The 16,366-nt window shown below is 39.7% G+C and overlaps 1 protein-coding gene across 5 annotated transcripts in view; it reads left to right on the top strand.

Annotated features, from left to right (window-relative positions):
• Positions 1 to 13,777, top strand: part of STX7 (syntaxin 7) — a 40,432-nt gene extending 26,655 nt beyond the window's left edge. For 3 of the 5 annotated variants that reach the window (XM_017830009.1, XM_017830015.1, XM_017830023.1), the window contains 2 exons: positions 629 to 711; positions 3,344 to 4,765. In XM_017830009.1, the coding sequence (XP_017685498.1) occupies positions 629 to 711; positions 3,344 to 3,436 (176 nt within the window). In that variant the 3' untranslated portion in view covers positions 3,437 to 4,765. Of the gene's footprint in view, positions 1 to 628; positions 712 to 3,343; positions 4,766 to 9,630; positions 9,777 to 9,922; positions 10,335 to 13,632 lie in introns of those variants that run through there. The other 2 variants (XR_001877221.1, XR_001877220.1) reach the window with 2 other exon arrangements.
• Positions 13,778 to 16,366: the final 2,589 nt, after the last annotated feature.

Genomic DNA, 16,366 nt, shown 5'->3' with positions numbered 1-16,366 from the left:
TCCTTACAAATAGGTTTAATGTTTTAATAAAATGTGATTGGAGAATACATTTTCTGAGTCTGTTACCATGTCATGCTGTTGTCTATGTCCAGCATATATTTTCAGGGCTTTTTCTGTCATCTTAACCCATAATCTATTAATATTTTTCCAAGGGAAAAAATAAATCTTTGTCAATATGATAGAATACCAAACTAGCTTTTGGGGATTTTTTTTTTTGTGTCTGTTTCCTCTGTTTTCACAAGCCTTAGGAATTTTTTAGTCTGAGCGGAGAGTAGTCAGTAGCAAGTTGGAGTGCAAGTAAAAGGTTATTAAAAAAAAAAAAAGTAGAAGTATTGTAAGTTTTTACTCTAGTTAGTATCAAAGTTTCAGTCCTGCATCTAGAACAGTGGAGTTGTTACCTGACATGAATTCAGCCACTCATTGCCTGGGCACTTCTAAAATGAGCTCTGGCATAAGTATAGGGTGAGTCAAGCTTTCACAGTACAAGGTATGAAACTTCGGATATTGATGAAGACACCAGCAATTGGGGGCAGCTATTACCTATGCTCTCAAGAGTATTTCAGCATGCCAAACCTTTTTCCAAGTTGTAATTAATAAAAATTTGAAATCTTTTCTTTTTAAAATAAAGACAGCATAGAAGCCAATGTGGAAAATGCAGATGTACACGTGCAGCAAGCAAACCAGCAGCTGGCAAGAGCAGCAAACTACCAGGTAATGCCAATGCCTACTACCAGTTGTGTGTAACTGTGTTTTCTCAGTAGTCCTGACTTCCACTTTTTTAGGCAGTTCAGATTTTGCATAGCAAGTTTCTCAAGGCTTGAAGACTTAGTTATAGGTTTATGTTAGACTACCATGGTGTTTCTAGGTCACTATAAAACAAAAATCAGTGATCTCTGAAAGCTTTGGGTTTCCTGTAAAGCTGTTTCCAGACAGGCTGTTGCAGAGCCTCCTATGATTCTATGAGAGCACCTGGAGTTACATCCTTATTTAAAACCAACCAAACAAAAACCTCCAAACCAACAAATAATTGCAAACAGACCAACCCCTTCTTTTATAGTTCAAGAAGTAAAAGATTGCTTTAAATGGAGAGCAAGCCTCTAAAGATCACTGAAGGAGTAGGGAAGATAGGCAGGAAAGTCTTCTGAAGACATTGCCAGTTAGCACCAATTTTTGCTGTCTACAATATTCTCAAAGCTCATATTTGAAACTGTCAAACTTTTTTGAAAAGCCTTTTAAGTACCTTTAAATGCCACTTCTTTATAACATTTTTGGAACTTATTAGAAATAATCGTATTAGTGATTAATCTGCTCTTTTAAGTTAGAGTTAGTCCTTAGATTTTTTTTTTTAAATCCTCTTATGTGTGTTAGTAGTAACCAGGACAGTAAATGAATGATGGAATGTCTGAAGCATTGCTTACTGATTTCAGAAGTGGGAGAGGTTACATCCTTGAATTGTATTATGGGTGGCACTAATTGGCACATTAACTATAGTTGATGGCTCCTATTTTGATAATGACAAAGTTCAGGGGAAAAAAAAAGTAGTAGCAGCCAAAATTTTTGGTGGAAGGTGTTAGTTTTCTAGTTGAAATTTAAAATTAAAAACTTCCATGTTTTATTTTGAAGAGGAAGGGATGAATATCTTCTGATCTCAAAGGAAGGTTATCAATACTTTTGACGTGCTTCTGTTCAGTGGGTCTTGCAGCAGAGACCAAACACTGTGCAGTTGTCCTGTGTTTGTTTGAAAGGATTGTGTAGTTTGCTTTGGATTTGAACTTTCCTTTGCTTGCACTCGTCATTGTTCTAAGGCACTGAAAAATAATTTCCACTTTCAGCAAACTTATTTTAATTTCAGCAACTATTGGTCTGACCTGCTCAAGGAAGTGTTAGAGGCCTGGGTGTGCTGGTAGGGACAGGGCTGTTGGTACCCTCACAGCATCTTGTTTGTGGTTGGATGAGGTTTGCATCACTCATCTGCTGTATGGGGTGCATTCACACAGCAGAGCAGTTTGGGCAAAGCCAGGCTTCTCTCCTTTCTTTCCCCCTTTCCCAGTGCTGCTTCAGCACTTGTATAAATGATGATGAATTGCATGAGAAAATAAGATTGCCGTGTCTTTAGTCTACTCCCTTGCTTAAGTAGTATTACAGTGGAAATGTTTGACTTGAATGCATTGCTGTCGAGAGGTGGTCTGCAGGATGCAGAAGGAAGAGACTTGTGTGTAAAGAGAGAACTGGCTGCAGGGTCTAAAAAAGGAAGATATCCTAGCAAACAGATTGAGTTCTAGCAAGTAAAATGATGAAATGAAATATTAGCCAACAGTGGGAGAAGTGGCAATGAGACAGTAAAACTAGGAGGGGAGAATTGTTAGGAAACTTGGTAGTCTGGGTGGTACTCGGCAGAGAACTGACAGCTCCAATGAAGAACTGACACAGATGTTGTTCTTCAGAGGGGAAGAGAAAGAAAAAAACACAACAAAACCACCCAGGCAGAAGAACTTCTGCCAAGTAGAGCACAGCCTGGCTTTACTTCTGGGGCTGTGGCCTAGAATCCCAAGATTTGAGTGTTATTATTCCTTGGCTATCAGCAAAAAGCCTGAGAAATGCACTGCTAATTTTCTTTCCTCTTGTGAAGAAAACCTTCTGATTCCATATCTTTCAGATAAAGGATGACAGATGGCTTCTAGTCTTAAGTGCTCTGGTATCTCAAGTTCCAGATCTGTATGGGAAATGCAGAAGTTCTGAACATGCTTATATTTACACTTTACTGTAGTAATGTCTGTATATCTGGGTCTCTAGTCATGTCTTTTTTGTTTGGTTTGGTTTTTTTTTTTTTCTTGTTGTTTGTTTTCTTTAAGAGCAAGTTGTACCTAAGAAAGTTGACAAAAACAGCTTTAAAATAACTCTGTGAATGGATGCAGAGAAGTCTAAAATTGTAGTCTGTTTTGACCTTCTGTATATCCATTAATAGTCTTTGAATGTTTTTTTTCCTAGCAGACCATTTCTATCTCCTCTACTGTGCAGACTGATAGTCCATTTTCCTCTATAAGCTGTCATCTGCACTCTCACATTTACTTCCCCAAGTGTTGTAATTACATTCATTCATTACATTACTGCATTCTCTTTCATTAGTTTATTAGGTATGCCAGAAAATACCACTAAAATCTTTCCATTGAATAATAATGTGGATAACTTTGCTTTTTTTTTCCTTTGAACATCTTTATATGACTTGTTAGTAAGGACACGATTTGGTTAGATTGCACAAGCAGTAGGACCATAAAAGCATCTGAGTAGTCCTCTGTTGTGGTGGTAGAGTTTTCAATCAACTTGTTTTTTTCTCTCTTGGCAGCAAAGATCCCGAAAGAAGATGTGCATACTCATTGTTATACTTGTTGTTGGATTATTGCTTCTTGGACTCGTCATATGGTTATCTAACAAATAAGTCTCTGGAGAAAGCTTTGTAATTGGTATTTAAATTAGGAAAGGAAATTCCTAGTCATGGTTTGCTCATTGTGAAGCTGAGTAAAATAGTAATTCTGTACTTCATCTCACTTTTTTTTTATAAGACTTTTTGTTTTGACCTGAGAAATAATGTTCTCAGTACTACCATCAGTATAACTGCCTGCCCTCTTGGATGTGGGTGCTGTCTTACAAGAAAAAAAGCAGTCAAGGTCATAAACTGTTTCGTTAACTTAAACATAAAACCTCTGAAGGTTTAGGGAGCTAATCAAAGTCATGATAATTTGTTTTGACAGAGTGGGTAATTATCTTTTGGGATATTGCTAAATGTTGCTGCCAAAACAAACTCCTGAATTGTTGCTTGAGGCAACAAATTCACATCTCAGAATTTATTTTTAAGTTAGAAATGTATTTCTTGTCTGTTTCCCTTCCATCCAACTCACCTGCCCATTTGATATGGGTGGTTCAAAAATAAAACTTAGGTTGCTGAAGTTGGTGTGATCTCTCTTTTATACTTGAAGCCTGTGAATTAAGCCTTCTAAGTTTTCTTGAAATATTTTAGATGCTCTTGTTTCTCTGTATCTGGCATTGGATATGGTTATGTCTGGAGCTTCCTGCAAAGGTAGGTAGGGTGGATGGTGTAATTATGTCAATTTTTTGTTTCAGTTCTTGCATTAAGAAATACTATGTTTTATGTGCACACATCCGGTATCTTTGCATCTGAAGTGTGGATCAATGAGTTTGGCTAAATGAAAATAAGATCTAGTCTGTGAATTCTTAGAGTTACTGGGAAAAATAGAAATTCCCAACTTCCTAGCTGCACTTGAATGTCACTGTTCTGAAACTGCTGTGATTTAGTTTCCATGAACAGGTCCAACCTCGTATGTAAGGTCTTTCATACAGCTGAAGAGAAGAAGATTACAATTTCAATTTCAAGTTCAACACTGGAATTTGAAATTAAGTTAAAATCGGTTGAACTGATTGAAACTATTTAAGGCATGTGATGCTTATGGCCTTTAAAATGACCTTCTTTCTTTTGTGCCATTTTGTACTAATATATTAAAAATATAACAACACTTTTTTGCCAATTAATCTATTTGCCTTTTTAATTGATCTTGGTGAACTAATCTGAAAGTCTATAGATGAAAAAGTAATTTCATCTGTATTTTATAACGTTCTTATACACCAGACTGATAGATAATGCACTGTTTACATGATGAGCTATGAAATATTTGGGAACAATCTAACTGTAAGCATAAATGGACGTTAGAATTGTAACTGTGCAACCAAAATAAAGGTCTTTTAAAGAGTACATTTTTCTAATAGTTGGTTTGGTTTTTTTTGGAATCCATCTTTAAGAACACAGCTGTTGTCTTTGCCTTTATGTAAATGATTGAAACTTCTCTGAACAATTCCAGAGGATTTCAGCTCTGCTGGTGGGGCAGCCCAGGGGAACCTCTGTTCCTGTGCTGCACTTCACAGGGTTAATGAAAACGCTCCTGGATCTTGCATTCCCACCTGTGTGAGCCCAGCCATGGGAGGAGAGGCTGCTTTCGCTGGGTGGCTGCTGACAATGGGTGCTAAGGGTAGATGTTTACTAGCTCACCTTCAGCATAGCATGTAACTTGAGGAATTGGCATCCACGGTTTGGGAAAGAGGCTTGTTCTTCTGTGTTTGGATTTCAAAAGCAATGGAGTAAAAATAAGTCCTGAAACTGCATGATTATGTTTTATGTAACATCTCTGAGACTGAAAAGGGAATTCAAATTGCAGTATGGACTCTTTTGTGTGTTGAGATCCCAGCTCCTATGTTCCTGTGGCTGACTTTGTGCTGAGCACGACGACAGGAGTCCGTTTTTAAGTAGCCATCAGGTACACTTTGGGCCACTACCACCTATGTTAAGGCTGGCACTAGTGATGCTAATGCCTTGGGTCTTTTGTTTTCAGACTACACTAGTCTAAAATAGAACAGCAGTCAGCATTGTGGCTGAGTAGCTTTCTCACCAGTGAACTGTCTAAAACTGACTTGGAAATTTCCTGACTTTAATATTTAACAAACTCTTTATACTACTGCAAACAGGCACAGAGACGTGGCCTGATTCTGCTTGTCCAGGAGATCCTTTTTGCTGCTGCAATACCTCTGTCAGTGACTGACTGATTCCACTGACATACTGAGGAAGGAAAAGCAATGCTTTGGCAGCAGCTGAGTCCTTCCTGACAGATCAGAAATTTTGTCTATGCTTGATACTTGTCACATTGCATATGCATTGTGATTTGTCTGCTTGTTTGGTTTTCTACTAGGAGGATTCTCTACTAAAACACAACTTGAAGAATATTGCTCATCTTGGGAAGAATGGTGTATTTACTCATGCTCTGTTTACCTTATAAAGGAATGAATACAGTCTTTACTGAGTTTGTCCCATAGTGGCTGCAAAGCAGAATAGACAGTATATAAAACTTCATCCATTAGGAGCCAGTGAGAATCAGGCTTGGGCAACAACATCAGATGACTTGGAAATTCTGTGAGTTGTGCCACATTGCTTTTCCCTAACCCCTACTGCAACCTGCTGCCTCTGTTCTTGTTCTTCTGTGTCTGATCTCTGCAAGTCTTTATTTCCCACATGGAATTGGCTCTTTATTTTCAGTCATGCGCCTGTTCAGCTGCTCTCTGGTGGTAGTGGCTGGGGCACTGTCAGGGAGAAGAGCACTGCTGAGAGCTCGCATGTGTGCTTTGCTGCTTTCATTCATGATTTACTAAAAAAAGCAGCTTCTGGTGTGTGGGGGTGCCTTTCCCACGTGCTCTCAGATGAAAGTATTCTTCCTTTCTTAAATCCCAGTGGAGGTGGGATGCTGGACCCCTTTACCTATGGAAGAGATGAAGGGCCAACTGCCAGAAATCACAGGGATGTCCCTGCCTGGGCAGCCAGGTGGGGCTGGCTGGCTCCAGCAGGCTGGGTGGTTGCTGCTGCTGCCCTGTCTCTGAGGCAGGGGGTGGTGGGGAAGTCAGCACTAGAGTGTTTACATACAAGCTCCTGTACCTTTTGGAGAGACCAGCCTGCAAAGCCCTAATTGCTCATTAAGAATCTTGGTTCTGTTAATTTTCAAACTTGATTAGACAGAAACAAAGTGCTGGGAGTGGTTGTATTTAGTGCATTGAAGGGCATAAAAATTCTTTTTTAAGTTGTTCTTAGTGGAACTTCTCTCTATCATTTCCCTCCCATGCATGCATACACTCTTAAATGTATAAAATGCAACTTACAAGTGTTTAAAGGAAACTTTGATATCTACTAAGAAACCAGTAAAACATCTGGATGTAACATGTATGAGTCAATGTTTTTTAGAACAAAGATTTTGGCTGTTCCAAATTATTCATCAATATCTGTCAGATTAGCAAGGCCAAAAAAATGCAATAAAAGCACCCTTCATTTTACTGAAGGAACCTGCTAAGAATAGTTCCTTTGTAGTTATCTTAACCACACACCAGGGGTGCTTTTCTATTCTTTCTTACTTTTTCAAAGAGCTGAAAATCAGAGGGGCAGACAGCTTTTTAAAGCTTTTTTTTCTTTCTCCTCCTACACTTCCCCCCTTGGAAATTGTTCTTGATAATCGGCAGGGTATGCAATATCCCCAAGCTAACTTCATACCTAACAGTCTTCTTATGTCACCCACTGTGTGTGTATAGTCAGCAAATATGTTTGATGTCAGAGGTATGGACTAGATTTTTGGCATCAAAAGTAGTTTGAAACCACGAAAAAAATGTTAACGTTGGGGAGCAAGGGGTCTAAAGGTGGAGGGAGGGAGAGAATGACATAATCTGTTAGTGAAGTTGGAAAGAACCAATACCCTTGTAGTTGATCACTGTATTGGTTTGTTTCAAGGACTGTGTTGTTGAGTATCACATTTGGAAGAGATTACTTGCTTTGCTTTTGTTTAGTTCTGTATGAACCTATTTGATTCTTTTGGGAACATCAGTGAGAGAGGAATGCACAGAGATCTCCTTCCTGCTGGATATCAACAGTTGATGACTTTCTGTTTCTTATGATACCCATAGTGAAAAGTGGTGCTTAAGTGGGTACCATGCAGCTTTCCTTTTCAGATTGCAATTAAGTCTAGATCTCTCACCCAAAGCCGTTGTGGAGTGAAGAGTAATTATCCTCTGATGAGGTGCCCACCTGCAGAGCCATTCTAGATGATATTGCAACATAAGAATTGCAAGAATAAATATCTGAAAGCCATCAGCTTCCAGACATCTTTGTCCTTGTTTGTGTTTCTGATGGTATCCCTGACACTGCAGAGGTTTCTGTAGCTTAAAAATGCAAGTAACAAGGCATTTATTTAGTTCTTTATATTTCCTGATATATGATATCCTTCAATGATAAGGGGAGTCATATTTGCATAATAGTAAAGAATTACACAAACCTAGAAATAACCAGAAAAAGCAACAAAATGTTGATCTTTGAAAGGCAGGCTGGAAAGCAACAAATGATGATGTAACTTGCTATTTATACAACTCATTCTCCACTTTTCCCCCACATGGCTATATCAAATGTCTAGGCTTGAACACAGCTGCAGTGATTTGGTTTGCTCTCCTGTTCCAAATATCACAGACTATTTCAAATACCAGAAAGGTAGTCAGGATAAGGAAATGCATCACGCTGGTTGATATGGTGTAGGTACAGAGGAAGGCCACAAAAATGATCAGAGGGCTGGAGCACCTCTCTTACAGACAAAGTCTGAGAGAGTTGGGGTTGTTCAGCCTAGAGAAGAGAATGCTCCAGGGACAGTCATTGCAGCCTTCCAGTGCTTAAAGGGGTTCTCCAAGAGAACTGGAGGGGGACTTTTTACAAGGGGTGTAGTGATAGGTCAAGGCAGTGATGCCTTAAGGTCCATCTGGTTTTTTTTATTTTTCTAATCTTTATAAGCTTTATAAGTATTTATATAGTAGAAGTAGATTTAGAAGCAGCAGCGCTTATTCCCTTACTCTTAGCATAGAAGCTACACACATTCTCCAACCCTTTTACCCTAACTCCCCATATCAATAACACCTGAATTCCAGTAGAAATGTTTAGTCTCTCTTTAAGATAGGCCTCTTCTGTTTGAGGACATCTAATCCTGGCCTGAGTACAGTCAAAAACTGGGTGAACTAGTCCCCTTTGTGCTCTGAAGAAGATCAAAATTGATGAAGAGAGGGTCTCCGGGACCTCAACCTCAATTCCCAAGGGGTGTGACTGAGGGTGGTCCAGGGCAAAAGCCAGGGGGTGGAAAAATCTCTGATCGGACAGGCAGTATTATAAATTGTAACATCTGTAACAGAGCAGGGGCTCACGTCTTGTAACCTATGCGTAGGCACAAATTAAACCCTTTCCTTATCTCACCTTCAAAACTAAATTGTCCAGAGTTTTTTTCTCCCTGAATTTTCTTTAGGCAGCAGCAGAATAGCTTTGAACTGAAAGAGGGTAGGTTTAGACTAGAAAGTGTTTACAATAAGGGTGGTGGAACACTGGCATAGGTTTCCCAGAGAGGTGGTGAACGCCCTAGCCCTGGAAACATTCAAGACCAGGCTGGATGGGGCTCTGAATAACCTGATCTAGTTGAAGATGTCTCTGCACGTTGCAGAGATTGGACTAGGTGACTTTTGAAGGTCCATTCCAGCCCAAACTATTCTATGATTCTATATTTGCAAGAATATTCTAAAGAAGGAATATTCACTATAAGTGTCTTCTCTTTTGTAGACGTATCTCTTTCCATGAACACAACACTTCTTTGCTACTGCTGATAAAATATATTTTTCTGATTTAAGACAAAAGTAACCTAGATTAAAATGCTTGTTAGCACAAGAAAATTAATCAGTTTGAAGCCTTTTTTTTTTTACTTTCACATTTTGAAATATGTTTTGCAAAAATTGTGGGGGAAAAGTAAAAATAAAAAAAAAAATTAAAAAAGAAGTTAGAAATTGGTAGCAGGATTGTTCACTCCCTCCCTTTCCACCAAGTACTTCAGGATTCATCCTGGACTGAGTTATAATTGTGTTTTTCCTTTGTTTAATGTTTATGCAGAAACATATGGTCTTTGGCAGTAAAGATTGAAGTCTAAAGAGGTAATAAGAGGTGGGAAGGAGTAGGCAAACTGCATAATCAAGGCAGTGCAAATGATAATCTACCTTTCCACCTTTACTCAGAAAAGCTGCTGGAGTTTACTGTAGCTGCCAAGTTTGCAGCTTAGGAGGAAGGACTCAGCTGTGTTCAAGATCCACACTGAATTCCTCAGCAAGAGATTCAGCTGCTCCCAAGCCCTGTTCTCTGGATGGACCTTTATCTGAAGGAGGTAAGTAGGGACAAAGACAGGATCTTTTCTCCTCAAAAGGAGAACAGCAACCAACAACTTGTGGGGAGAGTGGAGAAATATATTCCCTGCCATCGGCACTGTTTGCTCACTTCCCACCCACCCTTGCTCCCTTCTCATACACCCAGATATTCTTGCTGCAGAGAAAACTGAAGCCCCAAAATGGGGTCCCCAGAGCCCAGCACAAGAGAAGAATTTGACCTTCGTATCTTGTGCTCTTCAAGACCTTCTCTGGTCCAGTGTTACTGAAATAGATGCCTTGCTGTCTGATATGCCATTCTCCAACAGCTTTTCTTCGACCAGATAAAGAATAAATATAGTCTTGGAGACTAGCCACTGTGTTGTCAGGAGAATTAGGCAGAAGAAGTTTGGAGGATTAGAAATGCATATTAAAATGTAGATTTAAACTGTCTTTGTAAGATGACAAAAAATTGTTGAGGCTTATTCTGTGTCAGCCGCAGTTTTGCTGTCTTCAACCAGTCTTTCTTTAAAATAATAATAAAAAAAACTTTAAACAGAGAATGAAAGTAGACCATTTGCCCCAATTTGTATTGTTTTTGTTAGTTTATAAACTAGTTTGTAGATTCCCAAGCAGGAAACTGCAAGCCTTTGCCGTGGTCCGAAGAGGGGATAGGACACGAGGAAGGGTGCAAGTCGAATTTCCTATTCACGTATGCACACTGTCTTTTGTCAGCTCGAGAGGGGAAAGGGCCACAACATAGGGCGGAGCATGAGACAGACAAGCAGGGGGACAAACCAGGATAGGGACATGGGCAAAAGGGGGAGGAGTGGGGGAAGCAGGGAGCAGGCAAACTCATGGCGAGCCTGGGCATGTCCAGGCTGTGCACTGTGCAGTGTGAACACAATGAAACCACATAATAGCAGTAAAGTTCATATGATAACTGCAAGGTCCATATAATAAAGTCCTGCCAATTGCTGTATGCTTTTCTCCACGCCTGGAACTGTTCCCATCCTGAATCTTGCTCCTTCAAGCCTTGAAGCTCTGAGGGAAGAGGAGCTGTCTCTGCAGCAGTGAGCCACTATCCTTCTACTGTAGCCCCACAGTGGCGTCCCTAGAAAAAGGCAACCTGGCACCTGAGTGGCCAGGCAAAAGCACAGGGCATCGCTAATTTTCAAGTCTTAAGGTAAAAGCAGGTTTTTTATTTAAGGATGAAATACTCTTAAGTACCATCTGATGCCAGAGGAATAGAAGCATATCTCTCTGATGCCTGAGTTTCTAGAGTTGGGGAAAGGGCTTTTCTGCAACCTGGTCAGCCATTGTGAGGTGAAGCGGGATGTGGTAGTTATTTAAGCTCATCTGTTACAAATAGGAATAGAATCAGGTGTTTGAACACCTGAAGAATTTCAAATTACAGTGAGAAAATACAGCTGGCTTACTGGAAAGAGACACTTGGCTATCTCTCAATAGTTGCTTTGCATATGAGTGTTGGATTGGTTCTTTTTAAAGTCTATGGTGCCTTGAGATGAGTGAAGAATCTTTGTTATGCATTTTGTGGAAGTTTCTTTCATGGTTTTGGTATCTGGATGTTTCGATGAAGGGTAGAAATCACCTTCTAATCTGTTTTAAGGAGTATGGATTTTGGTAAAAATATTTGGAATATAAAATAGATTTTGAAATACACAAATTTGCTTTAAGTGCTGTATAAACCGAGGGGAGTAGATTGTATGCTATTTGGGATTTATTCAGGTAAAATATCAGTATGATTCTGTAAGATGTGTAAGATATTTGTTGGTTGCTCATTCTGCTAAACTAAATGAACAACTATTGGGAAAGATGGGCTGTTTCAATAGGATTTCCATAACCTTCATTTGGGGCAGATGGGACTGAGACCCTGTCAGCTGTTGCTGAGTCATTCTGCTTAACCCTGTAGTGTCCCCGTCCCTTTGAAACTGCCTTGTGAAGCACCGCTGCGAGTTTGTTCCAGCAGAAACTTAACAGGAGAAGAAACCACTGCTGTTTGCAAGGGAGGTTATATCTGATTCACTAACAGAATGTGGGAGGTGCACAAACCAGAGAGTGAAGGCAACTGGTGCTCCAATCCACCTCTCAGGCTTCACCATCCTGGGAGTGGTGAAACCGAATTCCCTTCCAGGACTGGGACTTGCCTCCTTCAGTATCTTCCCTACATTCCCTATGTCAAGTCACCCAAACGGGAGGCAATTTTTTTTAAAAGCATCTCTCCAGAATTTATCCTGGTCTTGGCTTTCCTATTGGCAGCTTTTCCCCTTGTTCCAGCCTTTGCCTGGCAACCCATATGGGCAGAATCAGCTGTGCTTTAAGGCTCTACCTACTCCATTGTGATGACTTTCTGCAAATAAGGCCACTTAGGTTGGCTACATGATTGTTGTGCAAGTCAGTAGTTCTAGACTGGGAACAAACATTTTATTCAATCAGTGTCAAAGGCATTCAGCGATGAAGCAATCTGACATCATCAATTTGGAAACTTCAGTGAACTTCTCAACCAATTAGTGGTTTTATCTCAGTGTAGCTCTTCTCAGTAAAGTAGAAATTTCAGATTATTTATTCTGACAGATACTGGAGAGAGTATTTTTTTTATTTAATACCTACAGTTCTAATTCCATGATGGAACTGCACTTGAAAACAGGCACATGCCCAGTAAACCAAGCATTTCCTTGGAAGTCAACCCTTCTGTCATCTCCTCTGCCTGTCCCCAGTCCCCAGTTTACATCTGAACCTTGCCAGGACTGTGGAAGTTTGACCTCAAATTTAACTTTGTGCCCAGACTTAAGATATCCATAAACTCTCTACCTAAACTGCAACTCCTCTGCATTTTCAGTAGAAATTATTTCTCAAAAAAAAAAAAAAAAAAAAAGAAGTATGAGATTTATGATTCATCCATTTGCAAACACAGTTCTACAAAAAAAGGGGTAAAGGGATATATTGTAAACCATGCACATAGACTAGAAGAGTTTTGAAAACCCAGAAATATTACATAAAGGCCACAAGACTAAATGAAAGCAAGAAAAATATTTGAGGGGAAAGGATGAGGTAGGGGAGACAGAAAAGGATCTTTCTATATCTTGTGCTATAGAGAAGGGCAGAAACAAATACGACAACTGTAGGTCTGAGAAACTGGACATGACTGCAGAGGGTTGTACTGAATAACACTATGCAACATTGTTCTGGGCATTAAATGGTGTCTGACTATTACCCCGTACAGATGACTCAAACTTTGGAAATTGGTCTTCCATGAATAGCCTTCTGAAGCTGGCCTTCTTTACAGCCAGAAAACCCATTTTTGCTGTTGTTTTTTCACAGGGAGGGAAAAAACAGAAGCTTCACTGCATGTTGTGTTTCATTTGATGCCTGAGAATTCAGTAGTCTGTTGGATTCATTTTGGCTATGACTCTAGGGAAGTGGCCAGTTCCCTGAACTTTTATTGACTTGCCTGTTATTTTCTTGTTTTCTGGGAGGGCTGCAGTTGGAGTAAAAATATAAGGAGGACTGGAGCAAGGATTAAGAAGACAAAAGCATTGGCATCATAGTAATATGAAAAAGTTGAGATATGCAGGCATAATTCAGCTTGGCTATGCATGAGTTGTTATTAGACAAAATATATGCTAGTCTCAAAAACTTAGCAAGTCAAATATTTTATTAAATGATATTCAAAATTTCAGTAAAACATATTTGCCTGAACAACGTCCTTAAGGTTGCAAAAAGTCAGAGGGTGTTGTATTTTAATTACTTTTGTTTCTTAATTACTTTTATGCCTCCTCATCTCTACTGTTCTGTCAGGAAGGTGTTGGTGAAATATGAGCTGTTCCCAATGCGAGTTTGTTCATTTGTGATTTTCAGCATGATTCCTCTGCACCAAAGTCATGTCTGCAACAGTCCTGTGCTATTTTGTTGAGATGTTTCTAGCAAGAACTCTGCCCCAAGCTGTGTTGTCTGCTTGTATGCAGCAACCCTGATCCCCAAAGGAATGCAAGGACATGACTCTTCAAGACTGATATTTTTTGAAAAGTGTGTACAAAATACTGTGGCAGGTATGGAAGATGTAAGTAAAATCTTATGCTAATCTGACTTGCTGCTCTTTGATGCCAAGGACACTTTGAATATTTTCATCTGGCAACAAAACCTTTTTTGGTTGGGTTTTGGTTGGGTTTTTTGGGGGTTTTTCTGAGATAGAAATTTGGGTTGGCCTTCAGTTTGTTTCTAAAGGCAGAAAGGAGGAGGTTTCTTAGCTTGGCCCTCTGTCTTTCCTTGTTAGACTTTGCCATGTAGATAGAGGATCTTTTGATATGGTCCTTAACAAAATCAGATGAAAATAATTTAAAGAAGGCAAAAAGTACAACATTATCAAATGCTTTATCAGGAAACCGTTTGACTGATGAAAAATTCCTGAGCCTTAAAAAACCCATGGGGTTTGTAAATCAAAATGAGAAAGGAGAATGCAAATTTTGCATTGTTTAACCCAACCTCTAACACAAGCTCTTTTTAAGAATTGCTTGTTATTTTGTTTTTTTTTCTACTAGTGCAGGGTTGTAAAATTTTCCATGGATGCGCATTACAGGATACTTCCCACTGTGCTGAGTAGTGCTTAATGACTATTAGTCATTATGGGACTAATATTACTGATTTGTTTTCAATGGGTGTCAAGGTACCTTGGGTGTTTGTGAAAGATGCAAGGGGATGAGGAAGATTTAACAGGATGGCACAAGATTGGGACTAGTCTGAGCTGGTGCATGGACATCATCTTGGATGAGAACAAGTGGGTGACAGCAGCACCTCAGAACCATGCTGCTTCTGGAGCAGTGATGGGGAAATAATTTATTAAAAAAAACCATCAAACCAACAAGGCAAATCAACAAACCCTGTCTGCTTGACACTAAGGCAACAGCCTAGCAGTAGAGTCTGAAGCCGGAAATGCTATGGTATTCCTCTTTTCTCTCAAAGAGGATAAAAACAACCTGGACAACCACCACACCACTCACCCTACTAGTGACATTTTTTCCACCAGCTGCAAGAGTACAGTTTAGTGACACACCATGCAAGATCTGCCCAAGACTTGAAGATGCTCTCTTGGAAAACCCTCAATGATGGTTTTTAAAATCATTAGTCCAGATGCAGGTTTGCTAGAAGAACAAGCAGGTGACTGTGGATGTTCCTTGCACTGGCGGTGATATGCTTCGCAGAGAAATCTCTGACAAGAGGCTGTGAGCAATAAACTAGCAATTTGCAGGGAAGGTCAGGTTTGGACTGCAACCTCACATCCTACCAGGGGTAATGAGTGTATGGTGTTAAAATAACACAAAAGCTCCGGAAAAATGCTGAGGAGTCAGGCACTGGTCTATACTTAGCACTGTGAAATTATAGTACAGGACCAACAAACCGAAATTCATTACTTGTAGACCTTCTATTTAATAGAAAACTGAGTATTTGACTGTTGCAATGTCAGGCTTGTAAGAATAGAGAGAGATGAATGAAGCTAAACGACCAAAAAAAATTATGATTTTAAGTCTGTGAAATGCCACTACTTACTGAAAATAACCCATTGTGCATCTGGGTTGGAAAGAAGTGGTCAACAACAATATTGGTATCACATGAGTCTTCTGAGGTTGTGACCACAGATGGATGTGTACTGCTGACTTCTCCAGCTTCCAGAGGGTTTGGGAGAGAGTGCTGAATTCACTGCTTCCTTGAGAAGCTCTCCTTCAATAATACAACCATTATGGGCAGAGATAGACGAGCTCCAGAACAAACATTGATCTCATTAGAGTTATATTTTTCTCTTACTGGTTGAAGGAAAAGGAGAAAAAGAAAAAAAAAAACCAAAACAACAACAAACTCCTTTTCCTGCTCTGAGCTAGAGTAGTGTATGAAAACATTACTTGTCTTCAAAATGCTGTATCATAAAGAAATCAGGGACTGTGGAAAAAAATTCTGTTTACAAGGTGCTTCACAGGCTCCATCATCACACAGCATCACCCAAATTAGCTGCTTGAAATCTTGGCTCCAGCACAGCAACTTTTTAGGCAACCCCTCCAGTCTTTTGCAGAAATGCAGCTTGGGAGGCCTCTGACCTTCCCTGGGAGAGATATTTGAGAAGAATTTTTTGTGCACATGTATTCCCATATCCAGATTGCACAAAAGTCACTGCTCTGATACTTTCACTGTTAATAGTTTGTGTGTGGAATTGCTGCATAAGTCTGTCTTACACACACCGGAGCTGCTGGCTTTGCAAAAGGAGCACCCCTGTAAATTTACAGCTTGAAGACTGTCAGGAATGGAGGTTAAAGCTGTTTTCCTATCTTTATGCTTTTTTCTCACAGAAATCTTCTCTTTGGGAGTGGGGAAAGAACAGCCCTGGCTTTCGTGTTTCTGTAGATGAGCAAGAGTGAGGAGGGGGACTCCTAGTACTCTTTTGCAACCTCTTCCCTGCTTCCCTCTACCCCAATCACAAGATGATAACACAACCTGAGCTGAAGTAAATTTAGGAATCATGTAATCAATCTTCATTCTTGTATTCAAAAGTAAAGGTTTTCCTAAGTTAAAATAAACATTTAAATTATTTTTCACTTGTCAAGTT

Source organism: Lepidothrix coronata, unplaced genomic scaffold (genome assembly GCF_001604755.1).
Source record: "Lepidothrix coronata isolate B3197 unplaced genomic scaffold, Lepidothrix_coronata-1.0 Scaffold5, whole genome shotgun sequence".
NCBI lineage: Eukaryota > Metazoa > Chordata > Aves > Passeriformes > Pipridae > Lepidothrix > Lepidothrix coronata.
The sequence above is the reverse complement of the archived record's forward strand: the minus strand, read 5'-3'. Positions and strand labels throughout refer to the sequence as shown.